Source organism: Populus trichocarpa, chromosome 3 (genome assembly GCF_000002775.5).
Source record: "Populus trichocarpa isolate Nisqually-1 chromosome 3, P.trichocarpa_v4.1, whole genome shotgun sequence".
Classification (NCBI taxonomy): domain Eukaryota; kingdom Viridiplantae; phylum Streptophyta; class Magnoliopsida; order Malpighiales; family Salicaceae; genus Populus; species Populus trichocarpa.
The window spans coordinates 9725427-9743780 of record NC_037287.2 but is presented as its reverse complement, the minus strand read 5'-3'; the positions used below and the strand labels follow the sequence as shown (position 1 = coordinate 9743780).

The following is an 18354-nucleotide window of genomic DNA, read 5'->3' as shown; positions in this document are numbered from 1 at the left end:
AGGAGCCCAAGCCAGGATAAAACGTTAGGAAAGAAAATAGCACCGCGTGAAAATAACTTGAAAACAAACCCCCTCGTAAAAAAAGCATTACATACCCCCCAAAATGATGTGAAAAAATGAATAAAAAACACCACAAAAGGCATCATAAAATGACAATAGAAGTACATAATCCCCTATTGTTAATCCAGGAAAAAGAGTTGCAAAGAAAAAAGACAGGAAAAGAGTCAAACCCGGTTTATATTAAGATAAAAACAAAAGTTAAGTAAGAGATGTAAATGAACTGGGCAGGTTGTTAGTCTTCAAAGCAAAAGGTGAAAATCCCAACAAAAAACTATATCCCCTTCCCAATCTTGAAGAAAGAACTAATATAAGTATAGGGGATATGCATTAAATGCCTAATGATGGTGATGCTTCTAACAACCAAGCAAAAGATCGGAAGCAAGCTTCGCAAACCTCAGCAAAAGCAACAAGATAAAAACAATAAAGGCCAATAGCATATGTAGAACACCCAAAGCTGAGAGGACCTAAAGAAAGCAAAGAAAAAAAAATGAAGCTTTAAGAGAATAACAATTAAAAAAGATGACAAAAGAGGCAAGAACACGTAAAAAAAAAAACACTAAACTGAAGGTACAACAACAGATGGCTTAAGAGCAAGGAAAACCCGTGAAAAATAACAGAAAGAGAAAAACAAAAAAGAAACCTCATAACTCAAACCCAGAAAAAAGCATGTTACAAAGGCCCTCAAAAACTAATATGTGACCACGTAAGAAACCAAAGATAGAAAATACTGAAAACACCTCTTGCAAAGGCCCATAACATGCATGATGAAGTGACAAACAAAGTAAGAAAAAAAGACTTTTTCCAAACCAAACAAAATTAAAAAGAAAAGGAAAAAAAGATTTATGGTTACACTAAAATAAGAACAAATCCTGATGTAGAATAATAAGAAATGTCAAAAGTGCAACTCTTTATCTTAAACAAAGTAGATGTTATTCCCCAAACAAATGATAACAGCTCTTCCAATGCTAGAGAGAGACCTAAGATGATGGTAAACGAGTGTTCATAATGATGTTACTATCATATTCATTTAATGCATAATGATTTTCCATCTACAAAAGAAGTCGAGTCACAAATAAAGAGTAGCTCTTCCCATGCCTCAATAAACTGCAAGAAACAACTGAAGAAAGACCACAAAGGCTAGTCAAGCCAACCCCTGCACATGACATAAACACCATCAGAGAAGCTAAGCCAATCTCCAATAAGGTCAGGAAACAACAATGGTTAATTGACCCAACAAAAGGTGCAAATCACCATAACATAAAAAAGGCATATCTTATGATAAAAAAAAAAACAAACCAAACAACACCAAATGATAAAGAATTGAACCAATTGAAGTCTTAAAGGAAAAAACAATCTAAAATTCAATAAAACACAATCTAGACATACAAATTAAAGAAAATCGATGAAGAAGCTTATGAAAGAACAAACCCAGCCATGTCCCATGATGAAGAACAAAATCATGCAACACCCTATGATGAAGAAAACAAGTCTTAATGCTTAATTAACCCACCTAGCCATGCAAGGTAGAAGAAATCCTGTGTTGAAAAGAAAGAATGCTTAAAGGACCGTTCAATTCCATAGTCGCATGAAAACCCAACCATATCCCATAATAAGAAACCAAAGGAAGTTAACCAAGTGACATTCCATTTAAAACCCAAATTATACCAATCAAGCCACATTCCATAATCATAAAATGAAAGCCAACACTGAAGCAACCCACCTAGATGTGCAAAATAGAAGAAATATTGCGCCAACCCAGCCACACCCTACAATTAAAACCTAAATCAAGCTATACTAAAGCCTAAATCAAGCCAATCATGCAACATCCCATGATGATAAAACAAAACCTAAGGCTATAACAACTGACCCAGCCGTATGAAATTGAAGAAATCTTGCGCTTAAAAGAAAGAACACTTAAGGGACTGTTCCAATCTATAATCGCATAAGCAGGGTTTTTGCTGCATGTTTTAGCTTTTCTCTAGACCCACGCTCCGCTGTGGGTTAGATATTTTTGTTTCCTATAAAAAAATTATATATGCAGGTTTTTTCAAAAGCATTTCTGTAGTTTAAAAAATCTAAGTTCAAATAATTTTTTTTATGTATACATATAATCAAATAAATCAAGAACTATGTGTACGAATAATTAAATAAAAAACTCATTAATGACACCTAAAAATAAAACTTGAAAAATCAAGAGACAGGTGTATATTAAGATATTTAATCTCAAAAGACAGGATATTCACCCAATTGTGTTTGCTAAATTTGTTTATTAAAATAATTTTTTATATAAGCAAACAATAATAAAAATAAATAAAATAAAAGGGGGAAAAATCATGTAAGGCTGCACATATTAGAAATATTATATGAAAATATTTTTTTTTTATTTTCAAAAATAAAATTCATCCATACAAAAGATAAAAAAATGAATTATAGATGAATCAGAAAAACTCTTCAAATCTTATTGTATAACTAAAAAAATAATCATCATTTAAAAGAGGCTCTCCAAACAAAATAAAAAAGAAAAGGGGTACTAATTTAAATATAAATTAAAAAAAATTAGAGAAAAACCATAAAAAAGAATCATTAATTTTAAAAAGAATTATAAAAAGTAATTTAGAAAAAAAAGGCAAAGGCCAGGCGCTGCTGGGATTGACAAGCCAGGCTAGCTCGTTTGACCCATTTTGTTAGGGCCCACGAGCGGGCTGCTCTGCCAGGCTCGTGTGATTATGACTTTATTTTTTTTTTGTTGCAACTATAGTGGTTGGAAAATCAGAGTTTGATATTTTTACCCAAAAATCTGTTTTTTAACCCATTTTTTACCCAAAAAACCTATAAAACATCGTAGGAACCATGAACTTATTTATAGCCTCCAAAAACACAAAAAACCACCCCAAAACCCGAAATCAATCCAAATCCAAAATTCAACCCGAGTTTAGATATGTTTTTTCACGAACTTCAAAGGTAAAAAACACATAATATGAACTCTCCTCATCAAATTAAACAATTTGACATAAATATCGTTCATTTTGGTGGCCTAAATCTGTGTCAATGACACTTTTCTCTCTCTACTATCAGAATTCGAAAACTTCTCTCTCTCCTCTCTTAACCAGGGACTAAAAAATAAAAAAATAAATTTTTGTACCAAAATTGAATTGAAAAATATTGAGGTATTGAAATTATATAATTTGTATGAATTGCGAGACTTATGACATGTTATCCATGTTTGATGCTTTTTTCATTTTGGTCTTTTTTATTTCAATCCCACCTTTCCATAAGAAATCAAAATCAATTGGTCTTTAATTAGAACTAAATCACTAGAATAAAAAAATTTAAAAATCAAATTAAAAAAATATAAAATTTTATATAGTTCATCCTAATAAAGGAAGAATAATGGACATACAATGAAAAATCTATTCCTTTTAGAGTAATTCTTAATAATAAGTATTATGAACCCTTTTTGTGGACAGTATAGTAATTCAACTTCCACTTCTCTCAAGTCTATTTCTGTAAATTCAAACACTGACACAGTGAGTCTTCGTCTTTCAAAATACTTGTAGTTAAAATGTTCTTTCCAACTAACAAACAAAAAGTCTACGTCTGAAAACATAACAAAGGACACACACATAGACTAGCACTAGCTCCCTCCCTCTCTCTCTTCCTGTACAGACTACAGAGAGAGTGTGTACAGAGAGAAAGCAAGCAGAGCCAAAAGAAAAGATTGGCATTTGAGAAATGAGGAAGGCAAAAACCTCTTGTCATTGTTAGGGTTTTCTTAGAACTGAAAAATATTGAACATATATAAATCTATATATAATATATATAAATATAAATGAAAGAAACCCAGAAACCCTGAAAGAGCTAATCTCTTTAAAGAAAATAACACAAATAAAAAAGAGTTAGCATCCAAATGCAGGTACCCAATTTGAAATATAGGATCCGATTTACCCATTTAAGATCTCACTGATTGGTCTTTCAGGTATGGTTTGACCCACATTTCTCTCAATCTTCCTTCTCTCTCTCTCTCTCTGTTTTTTTTTTTTTTTTTGGGGGGGGGGGGGGTGGGGGGAGGTTTAAAAGGTTGGATTCTTTACATGCAAAGTTGGTGCATTTTTGTGTTAGATGAGTATTTTTGTTAATGAGATTGTTTTGTTTGGCATTTGAATTTGGTTAAGTTTTGGGTGAGGCATTTGGGGTTGGGTTTTTATAGAATCAGATCTGGGTTTTGTTTGATTGTTCTATGTGAAGTGATGGTTTCTGTTTTTGAGTTATGGCTAATTGTAGGTAGGTTTTTTTTTCGTGGTTCATTTTTTGGCTTAGCAATTAATAATTTTAAGTTTTAACCACTGGATAGTTACTTTATGTTTTGTTCCATTTGGATTTGCAATGTGGATATCAAATTACCGGTTTCCTTGTTTGATATGGATATGTGGAGTTTTAACTTGGTTCTTAATCAGCTTGAACTGTCAAAATTGGCAATCCATTTATTGGTTTTGTTTATACTTTTAGAATTTGCGTTGTGGGTTGGCGTATTTTTTTGGACTGAAGTTCTGCTTTTGCTGAGACTAAATTAATCAAGGCTTGACAACATTCAGTTATATGAGGAAGTTGGAGCATAGAGAACTATTTTAAATATATTGGCGAGAAAATGAAATCCAATACACTTCTCGACTATGCTGTATTTGAACTGTCACCAAATCTGACGCGGTGAGTTTATTGATCCATAAAGTTTTATGTGCTAGTTGTGTGCGTGCGTGTGTATTTATTTTGATACATTAGTTCATTTTTCCTTATTGCCAGATGTGATCTGTTTGTTTCGAGCAATGGAAACACAGAGAAGCTAGCGTCCGGGTCAGTAAAGCCATTTTTATCTCATTTGAAGTTTGCAGAAGAACAAGCTTCACAGGCAGTTCAGTCAATTAAACTAGAGTTTGACGGATGTAGAAATGCTGAGACTTGGTTCACGAAAGGAACACTTGAGAGGTTGCATACAGTGCCGACTGAACAATTTGTTGCTGTAGAAAGAATGTTGGTTCATCTTTTGACATGATAGTACTTCTTGTTTTCAGGTTTGTGCATTTTGTCAGTGCACCTGAGGTTTTAGAGATGGTCAATACATTTGATGCAGAGATGTCTCAGTTAGAAGCAGCACGGAAAATATATTCTCAGGTAATGATTGCCATTTTATCAAGTAGAGAATATTTATAATGATTATTGGGAAAGCAGTTCTCATTGACTTGTAGGATCCTTTGACTCAGGGTTCTAGAGATCAACTTTCCGGTGCTTTAGGTGTGTATGTTTCTCTCTCATTTTTGCAATTTCTTATGAATACAACACTGCTAAAAAGATAGTATCTTCCATCAAAATACAACTTGCTAGTTAACTGATTTTATTTTCCATCAACATGGGGAACTATAAATTATACCTAGAATCCTAGTTCGCACACATTCTTATTATCCTCTTAGTTCATGAATTTTGAATTGTTGTTTCATGAACTAATTCTCTTGAAAAGAAAACGCATTCTCATTACTGTTTTTTAAGATAAAATAAGAATTTTATTGTGAAGAAATTGAATTAGAGGATAAATCAGGAGACAAATGTATCCTCATGTTAACAAAGTATGGGCGGAACAAAAATCTAAACAGTAGAGCACTCCAATGCCGCTGAATATCAACCAGGAAAGTACCTTTAAAAGCATCCAGCATTGCACCACAAGGATGTATGAAATCAATTCTGTTGAAAACAGTTGGCTTGATGAGAAATGGTCCTCAAAAATTTTCACATTATTCTCCATCAAAATATTTCAAATGCCCTCTCTCAGAACATATCTCCATAAAATCAATCTCCATGAAATCTTGTATTTCTTGTTGCTTCCAAAGATCACAAGGGAACCAGCGGCAAGTATACCACCATATTGGAATCATGAAGGCTCAACCCCAAAAGTAGATAACAACACGGATCCCACTCTGGTGGGAAACTAAATAATAGATGGCTTTGTTTCCCTTGTTTGGCGGCACACATAAATTTAAGATCAGAGTAGATATTGTCTAATGGAAATTAAACATTTATAGCATACAATCAAATTACTGGTCAGAGGTAACTCAAATAAGATTCTTTAATGAAGTGGTTATTTATCAGTAGGAAACCAATACCAGCTACAGTCAAAATAATTTAGTATGATAATAACATAGTTATGCACATCTTCCTCGGTCTCTTCCTCCAGTTACCCTTATCATTAATCAGAATCAGCAGTGACTCTGTCACTTTTGGTCCATTGATGTTGTGTCAATTACCTCTATATGTTGTTAGATGTATTGTGCATTGATGTCTAAAGTCCTGGTAATTAACACATGCTTACATGCGACAAACATGTTTCCAGGAACTCCATTTACAAGCAGTCATGAAAAGATTTGTTTAGATCTTGATTCCTTAAGAGTTTCCTTAAGCTCTACCATTATTATTATTGGAATATGACACCTGACATGCCATAAATTATGCAAAAGTGGAAATAACCGGAAATGATAACATGAACAACTGGAAGTTCAGAAATTGTTCATGAGGCGAGTGCCTTCCACTTAGAATTCTTTCACAAAGATCTAGTTTTTATTGTAGTAATTAAGGCCATGACACACTATAGACAGTCATATCAACATGTTATGCTTTCTATTGCAAATCAAACTTCATCTCATGCTTTTCCGTTTGACAATTGTAATATCATCTGCTACCACTCTTTCAGGGACTTTCTTGACTAATGGCCTTGAATTGACACAAGGAATAAGGATGACTGATATTAATCTTGATCAGTCATTCTGATATGTATTGCTGGTGTATAATGGAATTAGCTAAGTATTTTTCAGGTACAATTTGAAATAGATACTGAGCAGTGCTAGTTGTGTGCTAATTTAATTTACAAAGCCATGCAAAGGCTTGATAGAGTTGTATTACAGTCAATGTCAAAGAACAGAACTTCTACTTGTTGATTGAGCATTTAGATGTTAGTGGAGTAGCATAGTAGAGAACAAGTTGGCAGTTAGAAGATGTTAAAGATTCTGTAAAGGTTGAATTTGCTCAAGATAGTAGCCTAAAAGCAAAAGCTGCTTTCTCAAATGGGATGAAATGCAGTTTCATCTTCTATTGGGATTAACAGGTGATACCCTATTTATTGATGATAACTTTGAATAATATTGCTGAGTGATTGCATGCTCAGTGAGTTCACGAAGTATGAGAACTTTTCTCATGATAAATTAAGGTTCAAGATTGCTTTCATTTAATAGATGAAAAGCTGTAGTCAAGCAATAGAGGATAATAGTGGAATGCCTTGTGGAATCTGAAGAGATGGAAACATAAGGTTTCAATTAGAAGTGCCAAGGTTCCTGGATCTGTTTCCTGGAGTGGTTCCTGTGGTACTGATATTACACTGAAGGGGTTGGTTGTAGGATAGGGATGGTTCTGTCTTGGCCTTTGAACATTCACTGGATTGATTCTAGACTTAATCAATGTGGGTTTGAGCATGGTCTAAGAACATTGTGGTTCTTGGTATATTAATTGCCAGTGAATATTGAAATATGTATGCTGGTTACCTAAATGATGGATCTGCTGTGTCATCTCCTGCTTAAGTCAAGAAGAAGTTTGGCCAACAATTTAAAGAAGTTAACTTGGCATATATATCCTGCATTGGTTCAAAAGGTTGGAGTTAATGACAAATATTTAAATTGGCTAGTTCACAACAAGCACACAATTGAACCTTTTGGAGCAAGCACTTCATTGGTGGCCTTATTTGAAACACAATCAGTGTGTAGAAAATCATCATGTGGATTGTTCTTTCTGCTCTTAATATTTTTTAGTTTCGTCAACAGAACTAAAGTTGTAAAAAATGTCAAAAGGTACAGATGGGGAAAGTGTTGTATCACCAAGTTGTTAGGTGATGTGAGAAAGAACTGATTTCTTGAGGACAAGCTTTGTGAAAATGTTGATTATGCTGGTTTTAATTACTACTGTGCTAACTGTATGGTATTGCAGCTCTATTTGACATGTGGGGAAAAAAATTCTGAAACTATCTGTTCTTCGTCTCTGAAGATTTTAAACTTCTCCTTTATTAATGAACATATGAAATTTCATACAATATTCTAAATTAGATTAATTTTCTTACTTAACCTCGATGTTGAGTAACATATTTATTGTTCTTATGTTGACTTATTGGGTGGGCAATGTTCTCCAGGTGGGGATGGAACAGGAACCACAGCAGGAGCTGATGCAACAAAGTAAAGACCTTTGGTTCGATATTCTATTTATTATTATTATTATTATTATATATATATATATTTTTTTTGGGGGGGGGCGGCGGCAAGGGGCTCTGTCTCTGCTTTTGATCATGTTTGATTAATACTCAAGTGGTTTTCAAACTTTGTGCCTGTTCAAGCTGTTAATTTCATCTTCTGTTCAAAATTTTGAATTTAGAGTCTGCAGAGTTTTCATGTGATTTCCAGTCATTTACTGCTCTAAGGGGACATAATTGAAGAGGGATCTCTACTATGATTGTACCATCCTAATTATTGTGAGGAATGAGACATTGAACATGCAATATCATAATTGAATTACATTGGACATGCAATATCCTAGTAATGTTCTAGGTTACTTTAGGAAAAAGACCTGCAGTCCTGCCTTGCCACTCAGCCATGTTGTCAAGGCCATATAAAATAGCAAAAAATCTCAGGATCCTATAACTATGATGTCTTGCTGCCTAAGGCATGAGCATGAGCATAAGCTAGAACATCTTCAGCTGCCTATTGAAGCAGCAGTTGCAATGCAATGTTGTTAAAAAGGTTAACCTGTGCATGGTAACATTAAAGTTTTTAAAAAATTGGACATGCATTCGCTGCAAGTTACAACCAGATATTGCACTTAAATGGGTGCTTGCATGCTTAATCTCTATAAATTTTGCTTTTTAATTTTGTTAATTGTTGTATTATGCAGGAAGGAGCTTTTAAGAGCGATTGATGTGAGGCTAGCTGCTGTTAGGGAGGATTTAGCCACAGCCTATGCTCGTGCATCAGCTACTGGATTCAACCTTGACACTGTTCGAGACCTCCAGCACTTTGCAGATCGCTTTGGTGCTCGTCGCTTGAAGTAAGCAGTCTCGGAACTCCACTATGCATAGTAGCTCTGTTGACTTCCCCTCCCTCTGCTTTTGTTTGTCTGTTTTGTGTGCCTTCAAACCCTGCTTTTGTGATTGCTTAGTGCTGCTGCTGCTTTTTTTTTGGGGAGGGTGTGTGTGGAATAATTGATTCTTCAGTTTGGTTAGGAGGCAAACTATGAGGGATTAAGAATGAATAGGAAGAGGAAAATCTGACAAAACTGGAGAATGCAATTTCAATTTAGGCTTAACAGGAAGTTTTTTTTTTTTTGTATTATGGCTTGTCTATGGGAATAGTTTAAGTTTGGAATGGGGCAGCCTACAAGCGATGATAACATGGAAGCACCGTTTCAAGCTTTCTACCAATTTTGAACACTTCTCGCTCAACCTGGGTTCTATATAAAGATTCTTAAGCTTTTGATCTTCTATTCCTTTTCCAACCCAGTTCTACATGCTGTGTGAATCTCATGAAATGCACTATTTACTGTGGTGCGACACCAGAATCTTTCGAATTTTTTAAAACCAAAAAGGCATATTGAGGTTCTGAACCAAGAGTTTAAATTAATAGTCATCTTTCTATAGTTGTGTTGATAGGTGATTCAAAATCTCAAAAATGGTTCTTTATCCTTGATCACTTTTTAGGGCATCGGCAGTGCCTATATCAACTTTTTTTTTTTAAATAAAAAAAGAAATCTCGAAATCATAATGTCAATTAGTTGTGCACTAGAACCATGTTCTGCTTTGAATGAAATTTATTGCTGTGAGATCTTGAAATTGAAAGATGTCATTTCTATGTGGTTCTTAGTTGCTCTTGTTGAGGCTCCTCTGCCTAAGAAACTGATTTGACTTATCAAAGCTGTTTTAGCTGTAGCAATGCTGATACAGTGCAGCTAGGGTCCACTCCACAATTGTGCCTGAAGTATTGCAATATGGTGCATCATCTGTGCTTAGCTATTTAGAAAATGAAGCATCACCATGGACATTAAGAACATGTAAGGTTTAATTTAAAATTTAGAAGCATTGGCAAGACAAAGAAGAGGGATCTATTGTCTGGCAATTAAGATTTTGACTGGGAAAATGGGGAAGCTTCAGGCAATTCCATGTTGTGTCTAGATACAGTTGGTGCTGCATTATAGTTTTTATTGATGAATGACAGTCATTGCATGCAAGTGATCATATATTGGTGAATGAAAAGGAGCGACAAGTTTCTGGATGGTTGCAAATGCTAGTGTTTCTCTTCCCTATCACTTCATGTAACATGGTTCATCACTGAGTGGATTGATGTATTGCCTGCATGATGTCTTATTCAAGTAGGTCTTCTGATGATTCATTGGGATTATGAAGGTGTATAGTTGCATGATTTTTTCTCTTAAGCTCAAATTGCGAGTTTTACAAATTTATTTATTGAGTGCATACCAGAATTGGGGAGTATTTTTCTCCATAGGCATTAGAATTCCTTGGGACTGACTTCAGATTATTTTCTAATCTTAGTGCTTTGTGTTGGAACATTGGGATTCCTTCAAGTGGACCACATAGGTTACTGGTTTGAAGTATCAAGGACACTTGAGGAAATAGATTGTTCATGATTGTGTTAAGTGTTGTCCTTGGTGAACCCTAGGGCCGGTCATTATGAATAATTTCTATTGGGAAATGTTTAAAATGTTTCAACTTGAGATATCCACATGCTGCTGAAATTTGGTCTTGGAACATACATTTGTTTTTTATGCCCTGCTGGTCCCATCATTTAGGACAAAGCAGGTGGCATTCTACAGCAAAATTAGCTAGGAAAATATTTTAAACTTCTCAGCATTTGGGATCTTATTATCAAAACAGAGAAAGTTGATTTCAGATCTCAATTAATTTATTATGTATTAAAAAAGGACAAATGTTCCAACCTTCTTAACCTTACCTGTCACAACATGGCAGGTTTAGCTGTTGCAGGGTTGTTTTCTGTTTTAAAAGTTCCCTCTTCCTTGTACTTCCCACCTTTTCTCTTAAGTCTTAGTTACATTTTCCCCACAAACTTTAGTTAAATTTTTACTGTTATGACAATTTAACTGAGTTCATAAATATTTTGTGCAGTGAGGCTTGTACCAAATTTATGCTACTGTGCCTCAGAAGACCAGACCTGATCAATCCATGGAAGCCAAGTGTGGAGGATCAAGTGGTCCGATCCTCGTGGGGATCTGACATGTCAATTGATGACCCCACTGAAGATGAAAGTGGGTCCTACATGAACAGGCCCCACCAAAACCCATTCCAAAATAAACACCAACAGCAGCAAGCTGGAAAAGAAATACAACAGCTAGATAAGACACAAACCCAACACCCTGATCAATCCAAGCCCACCACTTGTCAACAGCCCGATTCCTCTCGGGCTGCACAGCAACAAACTTTTCAAAACGAGAAAAAGGAAGAAGAAAAGAAGAAAGAGGAGGCTGGGAATGAGTCATCAACAAGTCAACCAAGCCACCCTTCTAGGAGACTCAGTGTTCAGGACAGAATCAACCTATTTGAGAATAAGCAGAAGGAGAGCTCAGGTGAAAAACCTGTAGCTGTGGGGAAATCTGCAGAGCTGAGGAGACTATCATCTGACGTGTCGTCAGCATCTGCAATTGAAAAGGCTGTATTGAAGAGATGGAGTGGTGCAAGTGATATGAGCATTGACTTGGGCAATGATAAGAAGGACGATGGCAATATAGACAGCCCCTTGTGTACACCCTCTTCATCCTTTGTATCTGGAACCAAAAGTAATGTGTTTCCTGTCTCATCAGATGATGATAAGGACCAGAAGGGTTTTAATGATACAGCAAGTGCAGCAAATCTAGTAAAGTTGGAAACTAGGAGTGTTTCTAGGTTGAAAGATCAGGGTGAGTTGCAAACTCATGGTGGTGGAATTGTGGGGAAGGATGAGGAGGTGAATTTGAAGGGGAATTTGAAAGATCAAGTAGTGTCTCTGGCTGAGTTAAGGTCATCTGCAGGTAGAGGAGAGGAGACTGGGGTGGGTGATCAGGTGGTTAGGGAGGATAAGTTGACGGGTACTTCGGACAGGGAAGAGAAGACTGGTGGAGTTGAAGCTCAACTGAGTTTTCAGGAGAAGTCGAGAGGTTTTCCAAATACGGTGAAGACTGTTGCAGAGAAAAACCAGGCTAGTCTGCAGACCCAGATTGGAAATTTTGCAGGCAGGGTTGGGGATGTGAAATTTGGGAACAGAATTGATGACATTGAAGTAAGGGATCCGCCACTAAGTCAGTCAAGGTCTAGGATTTCTCAGACACATACTCTATCTCTTTCAGGACAGTTTGAAGGTGGTTTTGGAGTAAAGGGTAAGGAATTGCCAACTAAAGGGACTGACTTTGATCTGTCAGCTTCTCAGACACCGTGGAAATTGTTTAAGGGCGAAGTTGATCATGCAAGGAAGGAGAATACTGAACAGATAAAAGAGGAAGATCTTGAAGTTTCAAGAATGAAGGTCCACAAACAACCTTCTTCTGGTACAGAACAATTTAAGAAGCTTCAGGGTAGGAGGGATGAGAGTAGGGATGAGAGTGGTTATATTCATGGAATTAACAAGCTGAGTTTTCCTGGTAATAAGTTTTCTAAGAGTCAAGAGAGCGTTGTAACTCTGCAAGTACCATCAGCAGGTCAGGCTCAGAGGGTACGGAAGTCCAAGGGGAATCAAGAGCTGAATGATGAGCTGAAGATGAAGGCAAATGAGCTTGAAAAGCTTTTTGCTGAACACAAACTTCGGGTTCCTGGTGATCAATCCAGTTCTGTTCGGAGAAGCAAGCCTGCTGAGGTGCAAGCTGAACAGGCAGAAAGTTCGCAGTACCGAAAACCAGTGGCAGTAGAGATATCTCCTGTTGAGTTTCAGGAAAAGAAGACAGTGCTTGAACCAGCTGGGAGTTCTAGTGATCTTGGAAAGTTTAGCACTCCACCAAGGAAGATAGTAGATCATCAGGACCATGGCAGTTCTCCCAGGCAGAGTTTCTCTGAGCTTAGTTTTTCAGACAATTCTAGAGGAAAATTCTATGAGAGGTACATGCAGAAAAGAGATGCAAAACTGAGGGAGGAGTCGGGTACAGAAAGAGTGGAGAAGGAAGCCAAGTTGAAGGCCATGCAGGAAAGCCTTGAACAGAGTAGAGCTGAGATGAAGGCAAGATTTTCTAGCTCTGTGGACAGACAAAATTCATTGTCTAGTACTCGCCGACGTGCAGAAAAGCTCAGATCATTCAATTTTCATTCAAGTGTGAAGAGAGAACAGGTATTCCATCTTTCAACTGTCTATGGAAAATAAATGCTGAAGCTAATGAGTTTCAGCATTTGATTTTTTTGTTAGATTTTGTTATTTTTTTTCTCTTTCCCTTATTGGAATTTCATAGCATCCTTGTAAGGTTCTCTTTTTACTACAGCCAGTAGATTCCATTCAGAGTGAGGCGGACGAGGATCTTTCTGAATTTCCAGAACAGAATTATTATGGAGAAGACAGGTCATTCAGTGAGGTGTCTTATGGGGACATTGCTTCTAGAAGATCTCAAAACAAATTCTTCCCAAACAGATATTTGTCTTCTCCCAGCCCTCACACCACATCAGCACCAGTTCCACGGTCAGTGTCCAAAATTTCCAATCCAAGTTCTGGGAGGCGTAGAGTACAATCAGAAAATCCTCTTGCACAGTCTGTTCCGAACTTCTCTGATTTCAGAAAAGAGAATACAAAACCCTTTTCTGGAGTTAGCAAAGCAGCAAATCGCTCGCAGGTGAGAACCTATGCCTGCAGCAAGAGTTCCAGTGAAGAGATACCTCTTGTCAATGAAGAAAAGAACCGGCGGTCTCAGTCCTTGCGGAAAAGCTCTGCTGGTCCTATTGAGTTTAATGATTTTCCCCCATTGAACTCAGATGGTGTTGTGTTAGCACCGTTGAAATTTGATCAGCCTGAGCCGATGCCATATGACAAGTTCTCAAAGAATGTGGAGACAAAGCCTTTCCTCAGGAAGTGTAATGGAATAGGTCCTGGTTCTGGAGCCACTGTTGCTACACTGAAAGGTATGGTGGCACCTGAGTCTTTGAAAACTGAAGAATTTGAAGAATCACCCTTTGAGGCAGAAGAATCAGTCGATGAGGCAAAGGAGGAAGAAGACGAGGAGCTTGAAACAACAGAGGTTGAAGGTTGTGCTAATATGGACAATGGTAAACTAAGACTAAGCCAGGATTCAGACAAGATAGGTATGTCTGGATCTGAGAATGGTGATTCTCTGAGATCTATTTCTCAAATCGATCCTTCTTCAGTTTCTGAATTGGCTGCATCCGTGCCTTCAACATTCCATGCTTTAGGGTCTCTACAGGACTCGCCTGGGGAAAGCCCTGTGTCATGGAACTCGCGCATGCATCATCCATTTTCATATCCACATGAGACCTCAGATATCGATGCTTATGTGGACTCTCCAATTGGGAGTCCTGCATCGTGGAATTCTCACTCCCTGATCCAAAGAGAGACTGATGCAGCTCGGATGAGGAAGAAGTGGGGAAGTGCTCAGAAACCTATTCTTGTTGCCAATTCATTCAATAATCAGTCTCGTAAGGATGTAACAAAAGGGTTCAAACGGTTGTTAAAGTTTGGAAGGAAAAGTCGTGGGGCAGAGAGTTTGGTTGACTGGATTTCTGCTACAACTTCTGAAGGAGATGATGATACAGAAGATGGGCGAGATCCTGCTAATCGGTCATCAGAAGATTTGAGGAAATCAAGAATGGGATTCTCACATGGTCATCCTTCAGATGATGGCTTAAACGAAAGTGAGTTGTTCAATGAGCAGGGTAAGATATAATTGCTTATCCTGATTGGTTAATTATTCTTTTTGATTAGAATATCAATCTACTATGTACCTGCTTAATGCTCATATGATAAATTAGACATAGTATGATTGCTTATCCTGAGTTGTTTGCAACTATTTCTTTTAAATGAAAATTTCTCTTGATAGCAAGGTTTTCAAATTTACTTCAGTGTTCTGGTGACCATAGCTTTATGGATTGGCAATAATGGCTGGCTTGCTCCCTTAACTGTTGGATTCATGAGGTGATTTATAGATAGATCTGAATCTCGAATCTATTTGAATGTCAAGGAATTTCAGCAGCTAAATGTTGCTTGTAGTTTAGAGTAACCTCTACTTTTGATATTCTCCCTGCACTGTTTGTTCGAGAGTTTCAATGACTGTCAAGACCTCTACCATCGCCTGGAGTGTTTTGCGTAAAAAAGAACTGCCTGATCTTTGATGCATGGATTGCCAATATTTTCTGTGCTTATATGTTGAAAATTTGCTCATGGCCTGTGTGAATTTTTTATTTAGACATCATGTGCCAGAAGTAGTTAAACTGACATGATTTGGACATACTTATCTATTAAGGGCGCATGGTTCTGCTCTAGATCTTTTCATCTGAAACTTGTATATTTATGAATAAATTGTCCTTTATGCAACACCTTCAGATGAGCAGAGATTTGGCAGGTGTTTTTAAAAATTGCACAGATTACTCCAAACAGCAGAACTTTTCCTTTTGGTTTTCTTGATTGGGTTATGATAGTTGTCTTGACCCTTCTCATTTCATGCAGTTCACACTTTAAATAGCTCCATACCAGCACCTCCAGAAAACTTCAAATTGAGGGATGATCTCATGTCCGGAAGCTCAATTAAAGGTAATTTTTTTTTTCTGTTAATATTCTACGCTCTCAATTCTTAAATTTCTTCACAACAAATTGATTGACATGTTAGGCTGTTGGAATATTCTGTTAAGTCATGTTTAGGGGAGGCATCCGCACACCATGTTTTCTTGTTGATGTAGGATTCAGGAACATGAAACTTCCACTCTTGATAATGCTTTGTTCAAAATCTTCATACAGAATTGAGTGCGTGCCCTTTTGAAGGTGTTTTGAGTGGTAGGTTTGTTTATGAGCATGGTCTCTAGGTCCAGTGCATGTATGCTCATGTTAAAGCCTGCATGTGATCCATGACCTGTGCTCTGCCTAGAAATCAACATAAGAGTCGTAGTTTGTGTGAGTGTATATGTTTGTAATGTTGTGCCAAAAAAATAAGAATCATTTACAAGATTGTATGAGTCTGTCTAAGGGCACATGAGTGGTTCAAGTCCTCCACAGACCCATTGTTAACGTGTGTTCAAGACAGCTTTTGTTCAATCTAGCTACCTGACAGAAAACAAGAAATAAAGAACACTTGATTAGTTCGACTCTTGCCAGGTGCAAAAAATTCCATGGGGCCATCAGACTTGGGCAAAGCCCATGAATTAACCATTGTGCACTTGCAGGAAACTCCTTGCCGAGGGCCTGAGCACCCCCAGGATTAGTCAGGCCTTGGCCTGGACACCTGGTGCTAATTCAAAAAAAAAAAAAAAACTTGATTGTTCATGATGGAATATTTACAATGTGTTTTAAGTACATTTTTCGTCCAGTGACTAACAACCTTTTAAGTAAAGAGTCGCCTACACAAGGCATGGAGGAAGGCCTTAAAGTTTCTGTTTGAAATTTGATTATTTTGATGATTTGCTTACAACCTTAAATTTTACAGCACCACGGTCATTCTTCTCACTGACATCGTTCAGAAGCAAGGGTAGTGACTCAAAGCTTAGATAATCACTTCAAGAGAAAAGCTTGGAGCTACTCTTGGAATCATCATTCAAGTGACAGTGTAAAGGGATTATATATAGAATATGAACGCTTCTTGAATATGTTATAAATTGTATTGAACAAAAATTGCCTATTGGCATTCTTGGGATTTTGGTAGTCTAGGAGCATTTTTTCTTCTTCCTCATTCTCCAGCCTTGTGTGATGTATATATGAGAAATAGAACTCTTGCTAGAATCCTAGTTTTTGACAGCTCAAGGAGAGATGTGATTATGCAGAGCAATAGCTTGTATACAATGACTACATTATTTTACCTTTCTTCTCCACTCCATTCATTTCATGCGTTTTGTTTTTAGTTGAAAATGTCTGTACTTGTTAAAGAAGTCAATACTGTTACGGACAATAGGCTTCTTTTGCACTCGTTGGTGACATCAAGGAAAGCTGTGTTCCATTAATGTTGGCCCTTAGGCTCATAGGAAGGTAGTGGATATTCTTCAAGACAGATTGCAGAAACCAACTCAGTTTTATGTCTCGTCTCTGCAGGCCGATAGGCTAAAGGATTTGCATCCCTCTTAATATTGTCAACTCAAAATAGATTGGTCGAAGTTATATCAAATCCAAATACAGTAACACAGTACTATGTATTTATGTGATCAGCAAAACAATTGCTCGTTACATTTTATGGTGACAAATGGAATACTCTTATGGTTAATGTTGTGAACTTTCATATGGACAGCTTGTTATTACGCATGGACAATTTGTTGTCTGCATATTTCTTAATTTAGGCTGTCCTTGGTCAAGAAAAGGATCATAGAGGAGAAATATGAAGACAATCTCGAGAGGATTTATGATTGAATCGTCGTCACACTGGATATCCCTTAATATTATCTCACTGGGGTTATCTGCGCGACACTTCGTGGAATATCCAAATGGCCAGCTTTACTGATCTTGGATGCTGGCCGCCTGCCATCCTTTTGGTGAGGAACATCGAGCCATCCATTTGTTGCATTAGCCGCAGTTCTTCTCATGTGCCTATTCTGCTTTCACATATTTGATATAGCTTATGCCATCAGTTCGAGCAAGAAAACTTGGTCAAATTAAACTTTAAAATTAATCTGAGCCTACTCAAAACTACAAGGAGGCAAAGAGAACTAGGAAACTAATATGCTATTATTACTGCTAGCAGGCAATATAGTGACCAGAGAGGACTAGAAAACAACAAAACTGAGGACGTGAATCCATTTTTTTATGACTTTGATTGATTCCATTAAGTATTTTGATTATAGTACCAAAAAAAAAAGGCGGCATGATCAAAGTTTATTTACTCAACCAGCTCGTTATTATCAACCAGCCTAAACACAAAGTTTGTTTAAGAACCTTGTTTTCTTCAATGGCCTGTTTGCCTCTCTTCTCCGAATTCTAACCTTCTTTCTCTTAACACTTTGCTCACATTTCGAATGCCATCGCTTGTAAATCTTGTTCTTCCTTCGAAATCGATTACTATCATTCCGGCCACTCACGAAACTACCATCAGCAG

General features: G+C 36.9%; 1 protein-coding gene across 9 annotated transcripts; it reads left to right on the top strand.

Moving 5' to 3' along the window:
- Positions 1 to 3643: 3643 nt before the first annotated feature.
- On the top strand, positions 3644 to 17130 carry LOC7483564 (COP1-interacting protein 7). Of its 9 annotated transcripts, none has more exons than XR_008058762.1 (12): positions 3644 to 4036; positions 4567 to 4764; positions 4858 to 5040; positions 5127 to 5226; positions 5301 to 5346; positions 8276 to 8318; positions 9031 to 9183; positions 11273 to 13454; positions 13573 to 14980; positions 15189 to 15260; positions 15792 to 15875; positions 16762 to 16814. XR_008058762.1 is itself a non-coding variant. In XM_024597475.2 (11 exons), the coding sequence occupies exons 2-11, from the start codon at positions 4706 to 4708 to the stop codon at positions 16824 to 16826; spliced, it is 4323 nt and encodes a 1440-aa protein (XP_024453243.1). In that variant the 5' UTR covers positions 3644 to 4036; positions 4567 to 4705; the 3' UTR covers positions 16827 to 17130. The 9 variants fall into 9 exon arrangements, 7 of the variants coding, with proteins under 7 accessions (XP_024453243.1, XP_052307375.1, XP_024453240.1 ...); XR_002980935.2 differs by having other exon boundaries at positions 13573 to 15001; positions 16762 to 16813; XM_024597475.2 differs by lacking the exon at positions 15189 to 15260 and having other exon boundaries at positions 16762 to 17130.
- Positions 17131 to 18354: the final 1224 nt, after the last annotated feature.

Bases quoted from the DNA above. Each gene is read 5' to 3' on its own strand.
- LOC7483564 (XM_024597472.2), top strand. From the start codon at position 4,706: ATGAAATCCAATACACTTCTCGACTATGCTGTATTTGAACTGTCACCA. The intron at 5,041-5,126 runs GTTGCATACAGT...TCTTGTTTTCAG, and splicing joins ACGAAAGGAACACTTGAGAG to GTTTGTGCATTTTGTCAGTG. The intron at 5,347-8,275 runs GTGTGTATGTTT...AATGTTCTCCAG, and splicing joins TCAACTTTCCGGTGCTTTAG to GTGGGGATGGAACAGGAACC.